The sequence below is a fragment of the Camellia sinensis genome, chromosome 7 (assembly GCF_055761805.1).
Source record: "Camellia sinensis isolate YWXY chromosome 7, ASM5576180v1, whole genome shotgun sequence".
In the NCBI taxonomy this organism is placed as follows: Eukaryota; Viridiplantae; Streptophyta; class Magnoliopsida; order Ericales; family Theaceae; genus Camellia; species Camellia sinensis.
In genome coordinates this window covers 141,381,497-141,404,279 of record NC_138967.1, presented here as the reverse complement: position 1 = coordinate 141,404,279, position 22,783 = coordinate 141,381,497, and the positions used below count along the sequence as shown (strand labels likewise).

The 22,783-nt window shown below is 34.5% G+C and overlaps 1 protein-coding gene across 5 annotated transcripts; it reads right to left on the bottom strand.

Moving 5' to 3' along the window:
• Window positions 1-4,163: 4,163 nt before the first annotated feature.
• Window positions 4,164-21,045, bottom strand: LOC145795348 (uncharacterized). Of its 5 annotated transcripts, XM_082879467.1 has the most exons (12): window positions 20,792-21,045; window positions 17,203-18,610; window positions 17,075-17,131; window positions 16,696-16,854; window positions 13,151-13,370; window positions 11,409-11,512; window positions 11,170-11,300; window positions 8,074-8,142; window positions 7,455-7,543; window positions 5,608-5,690; window positions 4,552-4,667; window positions 4,164-4,463 (listed from the first exon to the last, which is right to left on the bottom strand). In XM_082879467.1, the coding sequence occupies exons 4-9, from the start codon at window positions 16,834-16,836 to the stop codon at window positions 7,501-7,503; spliced, it is 708 nt and encodes a 235-aa protein (XP_082735593.1). In that variant the 5' UTR covers window positions 16,837-16,854; window positions 17,075-17,131; window positions 17,203-18,610; window positions 20,792-21,045; the 3' UTR covers window positions 4,164-4,463; window positions 4,552-4,667; window positions 5,608-5,690; window positions 7,455-7,500. The 5 variants fall into 5 exon arrangements, with proteins under 5 accessions (XP_082735593.1, XP_082735595.1, XP_082735596.1 ...); XM_082879469.1 differs by lacking the exons at window positions 5,608-5,690; window positions 7,455-7,543; window positions 16,696-16,854; ... (1 more) ...; window positions 17,203-18,610; window positions 20,792-21,045 and adding an exon at window positions 15,287-16,689 and having other exon boundaries at window positions 4,552-4,664; window positions 8,032-8,142; window positions 13,151-13,547; XM_082879470.1 differs by lacking the exons at window positions 5,608-5,690; window positions 7,455-7,543; window positions 16,696-16,854; ... (1 more) ...; window positions 17,203-18,610; window positions 20,792-21,045 and adding an exon at window positions 15,287-16,689 and having other exon boundaries at window positions 4,552-4,664; window positions 8,032-8,142.
• Between the last annotated feature and the right edge of the window lie 1,738 nt (window positions 21,046-22,783).

Genomic DNA, 22,783 nt, shown 5'->3' with positions numbered 1-22,783 from the left:
ACTAAGCTTTGCACAAGAAAGCTTTCTTCTTCCCTCTTCTTCTCCTCTAGATTTCTCCCTCTTGCTCTCCTCCTTCTCTCTAACTGAAATGTGTGTGTGAGTGAGTGTGTTGTGTGTGTTTGCAAGCTAGGGGGTGTGTTGGTATTTATAGACAAACCTTTGAGGCAAAAAGTCTTAAAAGCCCCTTAGTTGGATATGGTTGGAAACGTTAGGATTTTGCTTGGAATCTAATGGAATAGGGGTGGTTTTGGAGTTGAACCATAGGATTATGCAACAATTGGTTGATTCTTAGTTGAAAGGAAACTAGTTTTGGAATTAGCACCCTAGGTCTAGGTACTAGGTTTTTGGTTTTTCCTAGAAGTTCATGATGATGTTTCTTGGAAATTGATTTCTCACTTTCTTCTAGGAAGGCTATGCATAGGGAAAGGTGAAGGGAAATTTTTTAATTATTTTATGTCCTAGGCACATTCCTCAAGGTGTATACATATATATAACAAGATTGATGGTACTTCAAGGTACAAGGTACAAGTACTAGTTTTTGGGGCAAGTTTTGAATTTAAATAAAGAGCGAGGGCTTGGAGTTAAATACATGTAACTTATGTAGAATTAAATTAGGTTAGGGATCCTAATCCGACTAGGGAAATTCCTGTTTCGATAAAAATAAAAATAGTAATGCTAACCGACAAGATTCGAATTAATTCAAGTAAACGAGGGACTTTAAGAAAATAATTCAAAGATTAGGGTTTTCAAAGTGAATACATATTTCAGGGGCTTCACAGCATAACTGGCCGTTACGGTCATTACGACCGCTATAGCAACCGTTACGCCCGATACACCTGTGAATCTCAATCACACTACAAAAGCGGCCGTAACGGGTGACGGTAACTACCACAATCGTTACGTAACGGCATTACGTATTGGTTGCGGTCGCTTTTTAAAACCTTGGTTATTGAGTTTACTTTTGAATCCAATTTTGATAATTCGAATCATTTATATTTTAAGATTTATTGAGTATATCATACCTGTAAAAAATCAAGATGATCGGATATCAGAAAATATTTATTCAAATCATAAAATTAAAAACTATTTTTTAATAAATAATTTTTCAAATACATGTTTTTTGATATTTGATTAACGTGATTTTTTACAGATATAATATACTAAATAAATTTTAAAATATAAATAATTTGAATCATTAAATTTGAATCTAAGGCTTGGTTTGGGAAGTAGGTTGGCTTTTTGGCTTTTTGGCTTTTTTGACTTTTTTGTGAGAGAAGAATGTAATGATTATAGGTTGGATGTGATGTTTTGTTTGTTATGGCTAAAATAGCCTATTTTATTTTTTGTGGCTAAAATAGCCAAAAAAATCTGAAAACTATCTTACCAAACAGTGGCTAAAAATAATCCCAATAACCTAGCAAATAAGAAGTAAAAAGCGGATCTTGATTCCTTGGGAGCTTGTTTATCCAAAGGCGGTTTGGGATAGAATCTAGAGGCAATTACCTTACTGTGGGTTAAGAAGATGTAAACCGCAAATCAGTGGGAAATGTTTGAAAATGTCAACAATATTGACAAGTGAAAAACATATTTTAAGGGCATAACCCTTTAAACTCCCAAATCTCCCTCATCTTACAACATTCACTGACACACTCACCACGACACGTCACACACATCACAATTCTGCTCTCTCTCTCTCTCTCTCTCTCCCTCTCTAGCATACGCATACATTAATTACATCACCGACCTAGTTGGGTCCGTTGGAGGACATGAGTTGATGTTTTGATTTTTTAATTTTTTAGTTATTTTATTTTGGAATTGAAAACTTAGTTTGAAATGAGTTTTTTATTTATTTAAGAGAAAAAATAAAAGGTATATTTGGTTTGATTTTAGAAGAGTAATTTTTAAAAATTATTTTGTGAAGAGAGTTTAAAATTTTTTTTGATTTGTTTAATTGCATATTTTCAAATTAGTTTTGTAGTTTGGGAGTTTGGAATGATTTGATATTTTGTTAGAATGGAGTAGATGTGTGTGAGGAAAAAATTGATTGAAAAGGCACTACAGGAAATTCGTTTTTTAGTCTTAAAAACGCCGTAATATCTTATAGCGACATGTAAAATTTTCGCCGCTGATACGACCGCTGCAATAGCTACCCAACGTTTAAAAAACGTCGCTAAAAATATTAGACGCCGTTTCTTAAAACGCCGCAAAATCCTTGACGACCGTCTCACCCTCTGTCCCAAATTAACGTGTGACGTCATAATGATGTCATTTAGTGGCGTTTTTTGAAAAAATGCCACTTTTTTTTTTTTCTTTTTTTGGGTTGGGTGGTAAGAACTAGAGGTCCAAAGACCAATCCCTGAACACAGATAGACATTTTGACAACAAATTATAAACCCACCACTACATCAAGCAGCTGCATTCCAATTCACACAAAAATTATGAGATTAAAACAAGCCTAGGTATCAAAGTGGAGTAGTAGACAATTAAAATAATTTATAAACAAAAAAGTTTACCAAACATGTTAAAATGGTAGTATTAAATTTTTTTGTAAACATAAACAAGAAATTGAAAGCCTAAACTTTACCAAACAGCCTTCACATTCAAATAAAATTTTTCAAATGCATTGAAGGATAATGAACCATAAATGACCAACTTTTCTGTCAGTTCAGTGAGGCTGATTCATGGCTTGTAACAAAAAGATATCACTCAAACAAAGCAATGCCTTCATAAGCCCAGTCTGTTTAAAGGTCACAATGAAGCCAATCAAGCCCACAAGGAATAGGGAAATCTTATAACAGTTCCCAAGAACACTGAAAAGATTTAAATTTCAATTGATATAACAATAGATCATTTACACTGCTAGCATTGAAAAATGATATTGTGCACACTATATTTATCATTTCTGAGACCCATACAAAATCACAAAAAAGGCCGTGTGTGTGGATAAATCCAGGGTTGAGAGAGCGATGATCTTGTTGCGTAGTCATGCCTGAGCAATTTACAGCAAAAGAATCCGAAAAATGTATCCAAAGCTGATAAAGGTGGCCGGTGATTTGGACCATCCAAAATTCCAGAAACAGAACGGCTTTTGCTCCAGCAATCAAGGCCGAATCGAAGGGGCATATGAACCTAACATAAGCTTGATTGATTGTCCTGAATTACCTCAGAAAAACATCATTTACAACAGAGAATAAGTCCCAGAATTAAACAGTCAAGACAAGTTATAAGTTTTCCTAAACCAAATAGTAGATCAAGTTACAGAAACAGATGTTGGCGTGTGGACAAAAAAGGGTAAAGGAAGGTCTGATACTAAATCACCATAACTAATACCGAGACTAGATATACAAAATCAATCAGAGTAGGACCTTAAAGTACTTATATAAAAATACACTAATGTCACTTTTGGCTGCCAAAATATTGGTCGTCAAAAGTCAAAAATTTAGTCGCCGAAACGCTTTAGCGACCAAAATATTTTGTCGCTAAGCTCGTCGCCTTTACCCTGTCGGCGATAGTATTGGCGACGAAAATTTGTTTGGTCGCCGAAAGTGACTACATTTCGCTACTAAATTTAGTTTAGTCGGCAAAAGGTATGTTTCCGCCACTAAAGTATTAGTCGCCGAATGAGGCTTTTTAGCTACTACTTGTTGTGGTCGGGGAAGGTATCACTTTTAGCTACTAAATAATTCGTCGCCGAAAGTACACATTAGGCTACTAATTTTAGTTTAGTCAGCAAAAGGTGAATTCGGTGACTAAAGTGTTTAGTGGCCAATAGTTTTTTTCTCTCATTCTCAATTGTTTTAGCTACTAATTATTTGGTCGCTAAAACTTTTTGGGTTATGTTTTTGCTACTAAATTATTAGTCACCAAAACATTTGATTACGTATTTGGCTACCAAAATATTTGGTGGCCAAATACTCTAACGTTTTTTTTTTTCGATTTTTTTTTTTTGTAAACAACCTTTATCCATTATTAATACAACATGTACCCTGTATGAACAATATAATCCATCAACACTAAATATGTTATCAAACATTCAACCACGTGCACACATTTCAATTGCAACCATCCAAATAATTAATATTGAACGTCCAATTATATATATATATTACAAATTCCATAATCAACCACGTGCACACATTTCAATTGCAACCATCCAAATAATAAATATTGAACGTCCAATTATATATATATATATATATTACAAATTCCATAAGAACCAAGTCTAATCCAACGCCAATATTTTAATTCCATACATAATACAAGAATAACCAAATTAATTGTACACCTACAACTTCTGTACCACAACAAAAATTATATTAACTAATGAAAGACATACAAACATGGACCCATCATGAGTTCTTGTTTTAGCTTTTCAGTGACAGTAACAAAGTATCTAAAAATCAACAAATGCCACCGGAGTTCCATATGTGCTCTGCATCTTCAATTTTATAAATCCATGGCAACTGGGAAAGGACAAATTTGAAATAGAAAATTAAATTCCACAAGCTTCACATATTAGGAAAATACATGATAAAAATAATTACTCCAAACCTTGAAAAGACTTGAATTAGCTCTTGCTCTGAACAAGTTGGCCCCAAATTTGCCACAAATAGTGTTGGACATGCATTAACATTTTGCGAAACATGAGGTGCAGAGTAGTTGTTCTGCTAATGTAGAAAAAATCCCGAGAGAATTGAATTAGTGAATAAAGATTCAAGCATACTGGATAAACTATTTAACATTAGGAATTGGTTATGCAAATGCAAAAGGCCCAATAACAAGATCAATTAAAATGGTGGATAATGATGCTATTGGAAAATACCACCTAGAAGTAGTGTGTTAGTCTATTGCATCAAGGTAATATAGTTTTCAAGTAGGTTTGTGGATCATCTTCAAAGAAGAATTGACTTCTGACAACCATAAATACTAGTATCCAAGGGGACAATGTTAAAATGGTTAGGATAAGAGCCATGGCGAATTTATTTTGTTTAATTTTCCAAATATCCCAAAATGGACAATTGAACTACACTACAAAGGCAGGTGACTCCAAAACAGCCCAGAAAAATTAACCCAACAAGTTTGACGTATGAGGCACTTGCTTTCGCAAACAATTAGTTTCATAGCTAAAGCTCTCATGTTGACATATTTAACAGATGGCTTGACAACCAACGACCACAGAACGAGTCCACAGAGTTCTTTAGAGTATTTGAGGGTAACTAGTTTATCCCATTTTTAGAGTATTTGCGGGTAACTAGTCCACAGAGTGCTTAAACAGAAGTGCGTTTGATAGTTTGGTGCAATTTATTGTGATTATTTGTAGTGTTTTTTTTTAAAAAAAAATTGGCTTACATCTTATGATCCAAAAATTGTGTAAATAAGTTAGAAAAAAGATGTTTATGGGAAAGTTGGAGAATATATGTCAATCGTAAATGAGCTTTTTAACAAAGCGAACACAATTGATTCATTTTACAGTCCTACTACCTTAAGATCATGTCACATGTTTGGTAAATATTGCAGGTATATCCAAAATCATGGACTGCCATTTATGTAGCACTTGATAATGTGGGAATGCGGAATCTGAGATCAGAGTTTTGGGCAAGACAGTACCTCGGACAGCAACTCTACGTACGTGTCTACACAGCATCGACTTCACTCAGAGACGAATTCCCCATTCCAAAGAACGCTCTTCTCTGCGGCAGAAAGTTCCACGACACTTTTAGCTAGGGAAATTAAATTAAAGCTTGTTTATCTACCAAATGTGGTGGATTAAGATCTCAGTTTATTATTATTAATTTTTTCTTTATGTGCTTAGTTTAATGTTATTTTTAGTTACTACATCAGCACTAGTGCAATTATATGAGGAACATGTATCAATAGTGCTGTAGTAGAGTGAGCAATGACCTTAAGTCGAGGTCATATTCTTTTCGATTTTCATCAATTCAACAGTATTGTATTACCCTTGTTGTAATGTATTGTAAGGTTTCCTACTATTACTTAATGAAGTGGTTCTTCTAGTTGGCTCAGGTTTTCCAGTAAAGAATATGGGGCAAATTTTACTTTATCTTGCAAATAACCTCTTATCATTTATAGATAATCACGTAAATCTCGTGATTTGTAGACGTGGCTGTTACCCTTAAAGACTAAGTTTTGGATGTATTCAGCTCGAACTCCCTACATACGGATCCGAATTACATTTCGTCAGTTCTCACAAGTCCTATTTGTCATCGGCAACCTGTCCGTGTGACTCACACAGTGGATCGAGGGCTGTTATGAATTTTAGCCCACGAGACGCTGAATTTTCGTCTAAGTTTAGGGCGTTTTCGGCTCTAACTCCGTACTTACGGGTCCGAATTACATTCCGTCAGTTCTCAGAAGTTCTATTTGTCATGGGGAAATTGTCCGTGTGAGTCACACGATAGTTTAATGCATTTTCAGCTCTAACTCCCAAACTACGTATGCTAATTACATTCCGTCTGTTGTCACAGGTCCTATTTGTGACGGGGAAGGTGGTTGTGACATCCGTACGGTCGTTCGGGGGCTGATTCGCATTTTCTATGATTTGTGTCCCATGCAAGGATTCTAAATAAGCCATGAAAACATAGAATTACGCGCACAGATTGCATTGATGTCTCACAAAATGTTCATTATGTGTGCTCACATTTATAATTACAAACATTTCGTGAGATATCATTGTAATTTAATACGCATATGATTGTTGATATAAAAAATAGAGAGGGACTCACAATTTTGGAAAATAATTGAGGAGCAATGCCTTGGATCATGGGAGTTTTTCTAGTGGTGCTAGAGGTACTATCAACACAAAGTGGAGTATACAAGCTGTACATGTCTATGTCATTGTAAGCAACAAAGAACTCATTGAGGGCAACACCGCAGTCAAGTTGATATTTATTATGAACTGAGTTTTGATCCCATCCTTTCATTGTATTTTCTATGGATTATTATGTGATCTATTATGTGTTCCTAACAATTACTGGTTTGTTAACTAACAAAAAAAAATTAAAAAAATTTGAGACTTAATTTTGTGTTTTAAGTGTTTATTAATTTAGAAAGTGAATGTATACTTAAATAATATAACTATTTTTGTGTTTTAAGTGTTTATTAATTTAGAAAGTGAATGTGTACTTAAATAATATAACTATAATCTGCCTCTGCCCCTCTCCTTTCTTTATTTCTTTCTCCTCCTCACTCTCTTCTGCCACAATGAGCTACTATGCTTATGCTTTCCACAGTTAAACAGCAATTTTAACTAGGAACACACTAACAACATTTTAATAGTCAATGAAAATGAAAGCAGTCAAGCTTTTAATTCTATTAATGACAGATTAAAGATCCTAGAGCAGAGAAGCTCTTAGCAATCAAGTTTTATCCAAAAGAAAATGAAAAGCTAATTAGCCAAAATGAAAATAGTAAGTACAAGTTGGGACATCACTCACAATAAAACCTTTGAGGTTTATATAGTCATCCTTTGGAGCATTCTTATTATTGTGCAAAATTTGTTCTGCAAGCTGGGGAACATAGTGCCCTAACAAATACAGTAAACATTTAATAAACATAATGGATATACTTACAAAAAAAATTGTTAATTTCACTTGTCTATAGTAAACACTTCAAAATTTATCTTTAATGCTTAAAATTATAAATACAAACTCAAAATTTATAATGCAACAAGCAATATTTACAAGCTGTAATGCATCAGAGTTCACATTGAAGAAAGCAACTAATGTATACAAGCTGTAATGCAACCAAAGATATTAAAGTTCAACATGAATCTCTTTTCCTGTATCACCCATTCATGATATTTAGATGTTTGTGAAGGAAACAGAGTAATAAATTTTAAAAAATAATCACACCAACTGATCCACATCACAGGTATGTGTAGACGAAAACAATTATTCATATTGGGGCAGATCAATGACATAGATTATAATGCTGGGTTTAGAAACCGTAGAAAAACATGATTAAACCAACTACTAATGTAAGTAAAGTGAAAAGCAACTAAATAGAACATGCAGGCCAACAATCTCAAGATCAAGAAAACAAGGGCAGACTGACAATGATGCACAAAGTGATGCATTATCCATTCTTTCAATATTGTAAAGGTGTAACCTCCTCAAAAGAGCCCTAACAAGAAGAGAAAGAGATTCAAAATTAATAAATAAATAGAGACAATCTGTCTGTCTGTAGTGTGTGTATGACTGTGCACATGAGATGATGAGACTATCACTGGAAATTGGCAGGCAACCCAATAAATAAATAAATAAATATATACACCAAATTCTATTTAGAACCATACCTAGGAGCACCACTGTCCCCACTCAAAAAACTCAAGCAGGACCTTGTGAGAATAGATGACTCATTTATTGCATAAATACATTAGGAAATACATAGCATAACTAGGAAATACATTATTGCAGAAACTGAAAGTGTCAACTCAGTGTTGTTGGGAGAGTAGCATAGCAAAAGGAAAATGTAATGAATAATCATAGTTGCCATTAGTAAGCAGCCCAAATTCTGTAACTGTGAGCTATGACTGGCCACCCAAATATGAGAGCCCCTACATATGTGGAGAAGGCATGAAAAATGTCTGATTTAACCAATAACATAGATCCCTTCTAAAAATTAAAAAAAAAAAAGACCAATAGCATAGATTCTATGATTAAAACACACTAACTGACAAATGAGTCACCATTAACAAAGCAAAATCCAAAGTATTGCACAAATCAGGAACATTGTTGTTTACATGTTAAAGCTTCTCACCAACCTTAATAGCTGTTAGAGAGATTTTAAGCGTAAAAAGAGTATAAATTTCAAATAAAACAAGTTTTGGGCGTATTCGTCTCTAAATCCCAACCTATAGGTCCGAATAACATTTTGTCAGTTGTCACAAGTCATATTTAGCATGGGGAAACTGTTCGTTTTGGCCACACAGAGGTTTGGGGGCTGTTTTGAATTCTCGCCCCCGAAACACCCTTTTTCGACTAAGTTTTGGGCGTATTCGTCTCTAAATCCCAACCTATAGGTCCGAATCACATTCCGTCAGTTGTCACAAGTCATATTTGGCATGGGAAAACTGTTCGTTTCGGCCACACGGAGGTTCGGGAGCTGTTTTGAGTTTTCGCCCCCAAAACACCCTTTTTCGACTAAGTTTTGGGCGTATTCGTCTCTAAATCCCAACCTATAGGTCCGAATAACATTTCGTCAGTTGTCACAAGTCATATTTGGCATGGGGAAACTGTTTGTTTCGGCCACACGGAGGTTTGGGGGCTGTTTTGAATTTTCGCCCCGAACGCCCTTTTTCGACTAAGTTTTGGGCGTATTCATCTCTAAATCCCAACCTATAGGTTCGAATAACATTCCGTCAGTTGTCACAAGTCCTATTTGTCAAGGGGAAGCTGTCCGTGAGAGCCACACAGTGGTTCGGGGGCTGTTTTGAATTTTCACCCTCGGAACGCCCTTTTTTGACTAAGTTTAGCGCGTATTCAGCTCTAACTCCCAACCTATGGGTCCGAATTACATTTAATTTAGAATATAGAGAGAAACATTAACTCTGATGTGTATAACAGCTGGGAAGAATCCAGCTCCAAACATGGAGGTCCTGAGTTTAGAGCTTCCAGTTCCAGTTCAGTTGTTTACCAGATGCATATCAGCAGGTGCCTCTCATATGTCCACCAGCCCCAAAAAGACAAAGAAAAAGTAGGGAAGCAATCTATATTGACAACCCTAACCCCAACACCCCCCCCCAAAAAAAAAAAAAAAAATTGAAAAGAGAATAGAAAAGAAAGAAAAAAGCGTTCTTATGTTCATGCCTATCACATAATCACACATTTTGCTACTTCTTGTATGTTATTATTACATCCATTTCTGGCACACTCTCAAGCTCATCCTAGCTAACAACCAAACATGGTGGTGCTACTAACAACAGCATGCAGGTCTCAACAGCTTAAAATGCATAGGCTCACAGAAACAGAATAATGACAGTGCTGTGCTTTAACCAATACTGACTTTAATATTAGGGTCTTACCAAATCAGAGAAATTAGGCAATTTCTCATTGTTTACTTCTATCACAAGAGCAAAAGCTAAACAAGTCTTCAAGACTAGGCCCTAGTAAATACATCACAAGGACATTATAGTCTCCTTCAACACCAAACCATCTGACATTTGGAATTCCAGCAGCCACAATTTGGGGAAAATACCAACTTATAAGGATCCCAAATAAAGGAGTAATATGGGCTCTTTTTGTGTGTGTGTGTGTGTGTGTGTGTGATGCTTTGTCCTCACATTTTCCTAATATAAGGACAACAAAAATTCAATCCACACAGAGGCATTAACCATCACCATCAAAGTTCCACAAGATATTACCAGAAGCAATTCAAGCACGTAAGAACAACTTGTAATGTTCGGAGGCATACACTCTTAAAATAATTAACACAACTGCATTTCTCAAAATAGTAATCATAAATCTTTTATTTGAGAAATGCTAATATTACCCCAGATAGGAAGCATTCATAGGGATAAAATGGCAGCAAATTATTGTATTTTACAGGGTAAAACTAAAATGTATCCATTATGGTGTCTGAGTCAAGAACCTGCACTCCAATAAGAAGCAAATAAATAGACAGTTAATACACATAATCATATGAATGTAATCACATGCATATTTACCAATCCACCATATGTATGCCTATACACAAGCAGGTAAACATAGACAACCGATCATTTAACCAAAAGGGTGACTCACCCAATTCATTATGCCGTTCATAAGGGAGAATCTCATCATGAAGATTTCAGCTAGGCTATTCTCCAGCAAGAGAAATTATGTATAAAAAATCAAAAATCAAAAAGTTTACTTAAGCAACTTCATAAGGGGATGCAACATAGGTCAAAACAAAGTGTGAGGGAACATGGGTTCTTACACAATCCACCTGTAGATTTAAACAACAGTAATGCACATTCTGATCTGCTTAATGACTTACTAATTCAATCAAAGCTTTTCAAATTGAGGAGCCATTCGTTGATTCAACTCTGACATCAAAACATCAGACTTTGGATTCAAATAACTGAGAGCAACAACGATACAAAAGGATTAAAAGTGAAGTAAGATGAACATGAACAAGTAGAAAATAGTAGCAAAATGTAAAAGGACTTACTCTTCAATGTCTCTTTTGTTTGTCACAAGATCCATTTTGGAGAGAATGTTAACATGGGGCAGTTCAAGTTGAACCATGGTAGAAAGTGAAGCCATGCAACCAGTAATAAACTTGGTCACATTAGTCATGAACTGGCACACAAAAAGAAATTAGAACTCTTCAGTTTCAGTAAAAAGACATGGCATCCATGACCAATGGTGAAATTAATTGAAATTAAGGTGGAGAAAACATATACAAACCTGTGAATCAAGCAAGTACACAGCACAAACATTGAAGTTCTTACGCTCTAAGTGCTCCACAAAGTTCTTAAGTACAGGAACATGTGAAAAAAGTTCTATTTGGCCTATAAAGTAATTGAAGTTCAAAGATTAAAACATAATCCAGCCAAATAAATAAACAAATAGAACACTGAACAAATCCTAACTAACACACCATACTCCATACAAATAAAAATAAATAAATAAAGGTAGACAACTATTTATATTATTAAATTTTATTGTAAATAATTTCAAGAAATTATATTCTTTTGGAAATGTTACATATATATGAGTTAGTTGACTGTAACTTACATAACTAACTCTAGTCATCAGTTGAAAGTAGCCAGAATGAGTTTTATGAATTGGGATTGTTTTAAGTTTAGAGAACAAATGAAATATGCATAGCTAATCTCCAAGCATAGTCAGTAGTTAAAAATATTTGAGAAGCCGATCAACATAGATCTCTCCAAGGTGCCTAGTGTCAAGATTTAAGGCCATACAAACTTGGAATCCAATATCAAATTAACAAAAAAAAAAAAAAAACAGAAGGTTCTCTACACAATAAAATAAATTTATCCCTCACAAGGGATGTCAATCAATGCCTTTATGCTCCTTGACATAACCGGCTCTAGCCTTACTAGAAATAATTAAGTGACAACACAATCTAAGATGAGAGAAGAAAATGATTTACAAAAACATTAAAACCCAAATGCAAAGGATACTCCATGCAATATAAAAGGCCACCATTTGGACCCAATCCAAGCTCCTCCATAACATGGTCATCTGTGAACCCATATAAACCAGTCTAAAGAAAAGGTAAACCCTCCTCTTGCATTCTTCATCCATGTCAAGACAATTTTTATTGCTAGTTTTTTAACACTAATGTGGAACAAGGCAGAAAAGTAAACATCCTTTCACATATATTCACTTTTATGTACGAACAGATATATACATATCATAGGAAGATAATAGAAAATCATTAATTACTATATTTATATGTTGGACAAGAAATTTGAGCAAAAAGCCACTGGTCCTAAATCTCTTACTTTAAGTTCCTAGTATTCATAAATAAGTTGGAAGTTGTTAGGATTTAGGGTTCCAAAGATAAAAATCCCAAAGGAGGGATTAACGGATAGAAGTTCATATTTGTTTTGATTTTAAAATCAAGTTGCAATGCAAGTACTCTGATGTGGTAGCTCATATTTGTTTTGATTGTTGTTAGTCATTATTGTTAAAGGATAGTTGTTGTGGTTGCTCATATGATTTTGTTTTCCTTTTTCCCTCTCTATGCAAAAGCCAATTATATCATACGGTAGTATACTTGAAAACAAACACGGCTCCATATAGATACAACTAAAAAGTTTAAATATGTTTAACAACATAAGAATATGTTTCCTCCTAAACACATGAAAGGGCCAATAAAGGATTCTAAAATAAAAAATGTGATAAAAAGAAAGAAGAATTAGTAGAGAGCCTATACCTCAAGCAGATGATAACTAGAGAAAATGAATCATATGCAATGATAACTAGACATGTCTTGAACACAGCTGTGTTATTAGTTTAAATCAAGTTTTATGCCTTAAATTCTAACGAGACATGACCATGAAGTTGACTCTCCACTTTGTCATAGAACCCTTCCTTCATATCTGTATCCAAATTAAAGAAAATTAGTAATCAATAAGATTGCAATGGTAAATGGTGTGACATTAACTTATTGAGCTTACCTTGGCTGTTTACATGAGGAAAGAACTTGAATCGCTGTTGTAAAACTACTTTCTCAACTATTTCCCCCATATTTTTAACTGCATCCATTGCAAGCTCTGTGACCCTTGTTCCCATAATATCTGCAGAATTGCCATAAGACCAAAACAGGAAAATGTCTGTCTCCGCATAGAATCTCTGCATTGCAACTCGATTTCCTATAGTTTCAGGATCGTCCATGAACTCATCGAAGTAATAAAACCCAAGTTAGTTTTTTTTAAAAGAGTTTCATCCAAGTTAGTTTTTTTCTATCTTTGTTTTTTTAGGTTAAAATTCCCTAACTATAGATTGAATTTAGAAAAGTTGTAATAGAATATCAGTTTGGTGCATATAGAGGCACTTCTAGAGGACATATAGCACCTGTGAAAGTGTTCAAACATTAAAAGACAAGGAGAGTAATAAAGTGTGTGTGTGTTACAAATTTACTGCAATCAAAGTGATTGATTGTCAACTATCAGGTACCAAATTACAAAGAGAGAAACAAAGACACCCAAACTCAGATTAAATAATATAAATATAGCAATAGATTGACTGGTAGACGAGCATCCATTCTATGAATTAATACCAAAAGTTATGTTTAGGGCAATTAAAAGGGCTGCAGTCAACAAACAAACTAAACTGAAGCCTACAGGAATTTATGGCAATTAAAAGTTTAAATTCGAGTTTTTTCGTTCTACATAACAATTTCATTCACAATAATTAGTTTTTCATTTTTCTCATAAGCTCAAGTAGTAAGTTGCACTAAACACATTGACATAAACTCTTATAAAAAATTACATATCACCATGGCCTAAATATTTTTGCCAAAAATATATATATATATTTTTTGTTTTGCCCAAAATAATCAAGCAAAGAAGGTTGTAATAATGAAGAGTTAACATTTTAGAGAAGCAATATCAACATCACAAAGTTAATGACAACACTATTGGGAATTACATATTAATGGACAAGTGCCATAACTTAACATTTAATAATAGGAAAACGTAATATAAATTAATAATTTTTTTAATTTTTATTCTGGCAAACTAATGTATCATGCAAGAAAAACGACGACTTGAGGTTTTCCAGGTCTCAAATTCTTGTTGCAATTAAGCTTACCTTAGTTTGCGTATAAATCGTTAACATTTTTAGCTTCATAGTCTTCCCATTTCACAGAGTTCAAAACAACCAAACGAATCAAAACAAATACTGAATTAATTTGTAATTATAGTTGTCAAATTGGGTATTGGATTTTGTATCAATTCATTGTTTTTAGTATCCTGGAGGCTGTAGGAGATACAAAAAACAGGGGGAAAAGGTATCAATTCATTGTTTTTAGTATCCTGTAGGCCATAGGATTTTGTATCAATTCACTGTTTTGTATCAATTCACTGACTTATCTATTCCATAGTTTTAAAAAAATCTATGATTCAATGGAGTTTTAGTGTTTCCAATGATTTACTTAAAAGGAAAAGCATAGATATAACAAGTATTTGTCTCATTTGGTCTAAACAATCTTGTCTTTTGGAACATGAATAGAAGTAATTGCAATTGATGAAATCCAGGAAGAAGTATCTGCAAGAAGGTTCTATTCTTTTAAACTATGGAATAGATAAGTCCCTTCCCAAACAATAAATAGCTACTAGCCATACACCTTACAAATAGCAACCTATCCTACCACAACCTCCGGTTCTCCCTCAACCAAACTCTTTGCAAGTTCAAAGCAGCTGCTTCCCTAGAACCTTCAAAAAGGGATCAGATCTCATCCTCATACAGTGCCACTGATAACACTTTTATTTGATAATTTCTATTTTTCAATACATGAGATTACATACAATGGATTAGAGATTTTAAAATAATGAGATAGAAAGGAAAAATAGGGGGAAAGGTATCAAACCCTAAAATCAAATCCATTTACAACATTAAACCCATAAAATTCTAGTAATGAAACCATTTCAAACAAACCCATTTCATAAATGAAGACAAAATTAAACAGAATGGGTAGAATAAACAACCCTAGAGCAAGATTTCACATTTGGGGAAATAGAAGAAGGGGTTGAGAGAGAGAGTCGGAGTGAGACAGAGAGCGAGACAGAGAGTGACAAAGCAAGAGAGCAAACCTAGGTGGTGATTTGCGGCGGTGTCGGTGGTGATTTGCGGCGGTGGCGGTGCGACGTGTGACGGTGGGGTGGTGAGCCGGGGGTGAGGTTTGGTGGTGACTGTTCTGTATGTGAGAGAGCTGTGTGTGTGTGTGTATGAGAGAGAACAGATTGTGTCGGTGTGAAAGAGGGGCGCGGGCGCCACTATTCAATTCCCTCTAAAACAAAAATATTGTTTCTACCTTTAGCGACTAAACTTATATTTGGTCGCCAAATAATAATCAATACCGACTAAACTTTTTGTAGCCAAAAGTGTAATTTAACCAAAAGACCATTAGCGACTAAATGTCAATTAGTCGCCGATTAGTTTTATAAAATCTCTCCAAATTTTGAAATTAATCCCTCCAAATTTTTTAGTTTTGGCGACTAAACTTTATTTTTGTCGCTGAAAGTACGTTTTTGGCGACTAAAAATTTGGTCGTCAAAGAGAAAAATTATTTTTTTATTTTCCATTTGGCTACTAAATATTTTAGTAGCGAAAAGTCAATATTCGGCCACTAAAATTTTTTTTTGTCGCTGAAAGTACATTTTTGGCGACCAAAGTTTAGTCGCCAAAGAGAAAAAAATCATTTTTTTATTTTCCATTCGGCTACTAAATATTTTAGTAGCCAAAAGTCGATAATTAGCGACTAAACTGATTTTTTGTCGCCAAAACCTATACTTTTGGCTACTAAATTTTTTCGTCGCCAAAAAGTTTTACTTTTGGCTACTAATGTTGTTTTAGTCGCCAAAACCTATACTTTCAGAGACCAAAAATTTTTTTAGTCGCCAATTTGGTCGCCGTAGGTGCATTTTCTTGTAGTGAGTCCGCAGCCAGTGTCTTCAGTTCCACGATAGACATTCAGACAGTATGCCGCCTTCAAAAGAAAACCTCAATGACATGCCTACCACTGCTTCATAACAGCCATTGCCAAAAGTTAACCAGGAGACATGATGATAGATATTCAACCATCTTAGACAATTTATCCATCATTAAAAAAAATAAATAAAAAGAAGAAGAAAGAAAAGAAAAATCTTAGAGCATTACGAGCAACAAAATGATTGCATGCCCAAATTTTCATCATTGTCTAATAGTAGACTCGCTAATACAGCAGTCATTGTGATCCAATTGTACAATCAAGATAATAACAGATTCGAAGTAACCCAGAAACAAGGCATTTCTCAATCTAAATGCACCAACAATAATATAATGGTCAACATGTGCCTAAAACATTATCACAGAATTAAGCTTTATCTCCATGAAGGACTTGGCTTGCTCCACATTAGGATTCCAAATGAAATTCCAAGATCCATGGAGGTGTACATGAACATATGTATATACTATATGTTCACAAAAAATTAAATCAGATTTAATGTTGTAGTAACCTCACCTTATGAAGCAATGTCCTGCGACTTGTCATATGTGGAGTAAGTGCTGGAATTCTTGAAACAGAGAGAGCATCAAAAAACAAAAGAACAATCACTTGCCACTGCTTCATTCTGAATGGGGGAAGTGGATCAATAAAAGACATCGTATCTAGCAAGTGCCTCTGTAAATAGAACTTCTGTTAGAGCATCTAAAACCCTTCACCAATTTTTCATCAAAATTTATTCAAAATTTGAGTAAAAAACTAGATTTGATATAAACTACTCCAATCCTTTCATTAAAATCTTTTAAAAATTCCCCTCTTCTCCAATGCTTTATATTTTCAAATTCAACAAATAAGTGAGAAGGAGAAAGCAATCCAACTAGAATGGTTTAGAATGAACCTGAGTTTGTCATATCTACTTCTTCTTCTTCTTCTTTTCTTTCTTTGATATGTGAACCTGCATTTGGTAAGAACAAATAACATGAATAAAATGTCATATGAAAATTTCATAATTAACTATTTACTCACTTCCTCGGACGAACGATGGCAATTAAACGATGAGGTGTATGCATGGGATTGTTGTTGTGAATGCACATGTGTAGCAGCTGGTGCAACAAGCCCACCCATGGCCTGTTGAGATTCCAATTGCTCTATTCGTGCTTGTTAAGCTTGGATTGTGCCTTGCATCTCCATTTGTACTTTCTATTGATTAAGCATAGCATCCATCATCTCTTTCATTTGCATCTCCATTTGTGCTTTATATTGGTTAAGTTGCTCTTGGACTTGCATTTGGATGATACGAGTTTGTTCTTGCGATTGCCTATATCCACCTCCAAAGACATCTGTCGGAGAAGGACCCAATCCATATGTTCGAACACGACCAGGTCGCTCAGGCCCTAGAACCTATGTGATAATTTCTTCATCTGTAGCATTGGATTGCACCCCAATATCCTTCATTTGTGTCTACAAAGTATCAAAATTTTTCCAGACAGGAGAGTCAGCAGGATGTCTCATTTTGCCATCATCAATTCGGCCCTTTACATGCCATCTCATTAATGAAGCAGCTTTGGATGACATGAACAATCTTTGAAGCCTTGGAATCAAAGGAAAGTATCTCACAATCTTCTGGGGAATTCTTTGTTGCTTCTTTTTATAATCATTCTTCTTACCCTCAAACTGTTTGTATCTAGGCATCTGACACACTATGCAATCATCCCTACTAGCTGTCTCCTTCTAATACAGTGAGCAATCTCTTGGGCATGCATGTACCTTGTGATAATCGAGGCCCAATTCCCTAAGGAGTGCCCTCGTTGCATAGAACGACTTTGGCAAAGTTTCACCTTTTGGGAATGCATCCTTCAAAAGTTTAAGCAACATCATGAAAGACTTGTCGCTCCATCCACTAAGGCACTTGATATGCAATAATCGAACAACAAATGACAGCGTTGAAAACTTGTGACACTCTGGATACAACTCTCTTTCGGCCTTCTTCAATAAACTGAAAAATCTTTCAGTTTTCTTATCCGGGCCTAGTTCGATATTAGAACTTCCTGTCTCATTACTAGCAAGATGAACCAAGCATGGTGGAGGAAGTCTGAACCCCTCATATATCATTTCATTGACTTCATCGCCATCATTCGAATCACTGACATTCTCATTCAATGGCACAGACGCCGGTAAATCTTCCCCGTGAAAAATCCATCTGATGTAACTTGGAAGAAACCCATTGACCATTAAATGTTCCCCCAAAAGGTCTTTCTTTACTAGTTTGACATTCCGACACCGTTTACATGGACATGTGACTTCATTTGATAGAGGATTATTTTGGCATGCAAGTTTAACAAATTCCTTAACCCCTTCTATATATTCTGGATGCAACCTATGCTGATTTATCCAACTTTTATCCATCTGACTTCGTCTTACACTACAAATGTCACTGCCAAATCAACAAGGTTCAAAATTATCATTTCATTTTAATTATTCTTAACCTCAATTAAGTACATTACAATGCATGCGACATGACACCATTCACCGCTAACTCTTCTCTAATAGGTTGGTTCATCCTACTTTCCCATTCAGGAATGCACAGTCTATATTGTAAAAAGTAGCTCATACCGCTCTATCCATCTCTAACGAAATTTCGGCAGCATCCCAAGCAATAAAAACCTCCACATTTATTCAAAGCATCCCAAGCAAGAATAAAAACAACTTACCAATTTGAAAAACATTTTCTAAGTTAAATCCAAGTTAAGCTAGGATATCTAGGTCTCTACCACCATGATGTCTAAAGCGGTATTATGTAAGAGAACCGAATGTGCTGCAAACTTTGATGTAATCATCATGACATGTGTGGCTTGTTACTAGTCAGTGATTCAACAAACACAAACCAAGACAAAAGTAGAAATGTCGTGGTTAGGTAGTTTTGACGAGTGTTGCAACTTGTAGACTATCTCCATTGCATCGATACTACAAGCATATCTCTGTTACTTGCACATATGTATACTTACACAAGCATGTTGCATTAGTGGTGTTAGGATGCATAATTTCAAAATGCACAAAATTGACCAAACTAAAACTAGTATGAGAAAAATAGTGGTGTTAGTGTGCTGATCTCTAGCTTTGAAATTTTGAGAAAAATAGGACAGCCAGCCAAGGTTAGACGAGCATGACCTCAGGCCACTCAAGCAAACTATAGAGGGGGCGGCCTAGAGCAGACATATTGCAAGCCCTGAATGAAGCGTCTCTAAAACCCACTTGCGCAAAAGCATCATTCCATATTCCCTACAGAAGAATTACTGAGCTCTATTCCAGGGCATTGAGGGCACACCTAGATTCTAGTCCTATTAGGTTTTAACTAATACAAGTACATTACCTATAAACAATTGAACAAGGCTTTTTGCACACTCTTGAGAGAGAACCTAACACTCAACATTTTACAGTTTTTGATAAAGCCACATTGTTTTCAATCACTGGGCCTTGTGTTGTTCTAAACACAAAGAAAAGTTTCATGATCAAGCATTTTTCATAATTATTCGCACATAGTTATGCCACATACCTACTTTGGTTAATTATTCCTTGAGTTAGTCCAATTCATTCTCAATGGACGCACAAACAAGTCTTGCCTCCATGATTTCAATAATAAGTATTAGGGAATATGAGATGGGGGTTACAGGCAAGTATAGGTCAATTTTATACCCTTCAATTGGTAGAGTTCATTTTCATATTCTCAGAGGCAAGAAATAACATGCCTCAAGCAGCTGCAACGTCGTCTCCATATTCTTTCAGTCCCTGATTATGATGGTTTTTAATATATTTAGTAGGAAAGTTAAAAAAAAAAAAGACTATTTGTATTAATACTCATAAGCACTTAATTTAAGACGCACCTGTAGTAATGCATAATAATGATTGAATTGATACATAATCTCAAACAAGAAGCCAAGAGTTACAACTTTACATACTAGAAGATACATATATATGGTTAGAAATTGATAAAAGGTTCGAATGGATGGATCCTTATCAAATTGGCAGTTGCCAAAACCAAGCGCAACAACCAACAGCAGGTGCAGAGAGGGCACACATTTCAGTTTTAACAGCCAGATCAGGATCAGGATCAGTCGTAGTTAATTGTTCCACTTAGCACTAAGGGGTACTGATAAGCATATAACAAGAGAAACCTTTCCCCAGCCAGTTTCCATGAATTTCTAAGGACTTAAAGGAGGGAAAGGTAGGCTTCAAATATCTAGAAGAATATTTCAATAATTTACTCTGTTTGTTACATCAAACTAAAAATTAAAAATCAAATTGAATATTTCAATAATATTCAATAATTTACTCTGTTTGTTACATCAAATATTCAATAATATTTCATATGTAGTCTTCCTTTATCTTAATGTAGGTCTTTTCTCCCTCTAATAATAAAAATTAAAAATCAAACTGTTATTATTTCCGTTGTGAGAAATGTAAACGAAACATTAATAGCTTGATGTGTGTGCGTGAGAGAGAGGTGAGATACATCCACCAAATCCAAAACAATGAATCCAAAACAATGAACTCAAAACCATGGCAAATCAGAGATCTGAGTTCATACAAAACAAATGCATATATAATAAAAACTTACAGATTTGAGTTCTGCAACAAAAAAAAGAGACCGATTGAGCGAGATCTGGAGAGCTTCAAATCTGCGTCAGGTTCTGAAATTGATAGATCTAAAATCGATCGAGAGTGTTTGAAATCGAGTGAGAGAAAGTGTTTGAAATCGAGAGAGAAAGATTGGTTGAAATCGAGCGTTTCAAATCAGTGAGAGTGGGGGTTTTTGAGCTTCAAATCGAAAGGGTTTCTGAGCGAGAGAGAGTCTGAGTTTAGAAAGTGAGACTGAGAGGGAGACTGAGAGTGAGACTGAGGGAGAGACGTTTTGAGAGGGACGGAGCATTGAACGGTGTTGACAAGTTGACCCAAACGGTGCCGTTTTACTGAGATCTAATACAACGTTTTTAAAAACGTTGTATTTAAATAATCTATAATGGCGTTTTTCATAAACGCCATAAAAGAAGCGTTGCCATAGCCTTCTTTTCCTATAGTGAGGAGAGAAGAGAGAAAAAAAATAGTTGATTGATAGGTAAGAGAGAGAAAGTGATTTTAGAAATTGTTTTGAAAAATTTATAAATCAAACAAATTTTTTTTAAAAAAATTCCCCAAATCACTCTACAAACCCAAACCAAACATACCCAAAATAATTATAGTTTGAATGTAATATTTTATCTTATTGAATTAAAAAGTTTATTTTATCTTTTTGTAGCTAAAATAGCCCAAACCTCACCCAAACCCACATGCCAAACGAGTTCTTTATAGAAAAATTAATCAGCATGTTTGATTTCAGTTTTTAAAAATTGAATTTTTTATTTTTCATATGTTTTTATTTTTAGTAAATATTTTTTAAATTTGAAGCAATTTTTTTTTTACTTTTTTTAGATGTACCTTAGTTAAATGTATATAAATATTAAAATATTTGTGAAATATATTTTAAAAAATTAATAGATACACAAAAATACGAAAAATGTACTGATTTTTCTTTCTTTTTTTTTAATTATATTTTTGGTATTTAGTGAATTTTTAAAGACTTTTTTTACAAATATTATACTTTTAAAGTGTATTAATGTTAGGTATGTCTAAAAAAAAAAAACAAAAAAAAATTGCTTACAATATTAAAAAAATTCATTGAAACCAAAAAAAATACAGAAAATAAAAAAGTAAAATTTTTTGAAAACTGAAAACCAAAACCAAACAAGCTAATTGGTTCTTCCTGTGACTAGGGGTGAGCATGGTCCGGATTGGGGTAAAACCAGGACCAATCCGTTATTTACGGTTCCTGAAAAATTGGAACCAATCCAATCCGTTTAAATCATGGAACCGATCCTAGCCAATCCATTTAAATACGAATTGGATCAGTTTAGGACCACAGATTCATAGAGTTAAATAACAAAAATATATATATATATATAACACTTTAATTTCATAAAAATATAAACATAGCGATATATTAGTTCTACAATAGCAATATGTCTTTCTGTAATAGCAACATACTATTCTAAAATTTAAACAACCATAAGAAAATTGGTTTCACCATAAGTATTTAGACCATTACAAATTAAAACTAAAAACTAACAAACAAAAGTAATAAAAGAGGATATGATGCGGGTTTAGGTTTGAGTTTAGGTTTTATATGGAATAAGAGAAGATACTATGAGGGAGGATGCATAATAAAAATATAATCTATTTGTATACGGTCCGGATCGGTTCCAATCCGAAACCGTGGGGTTCAATCCGGAACCAATCCGTGGACTACAGATTTTTAATTCTTCAATCCGGAACCAAATCATGGATTCAAAAAACCAATTCAAACCTATCGGATTAGATTGGACTGGATCAGATTACGGATTTCACGGATTCCTTGCTCAGCCCTACCTGTGACACTATGCGGTTATTATTCAAGTCAATCACAAATTTTCATACCCCATTATGTTTTTCAATTATTTAATACAAAATTATAAGCCTTGCCTCTTTCACTAATCACAGTACATATGGAGTATCACGTGATGCTGCCCCTAAACTA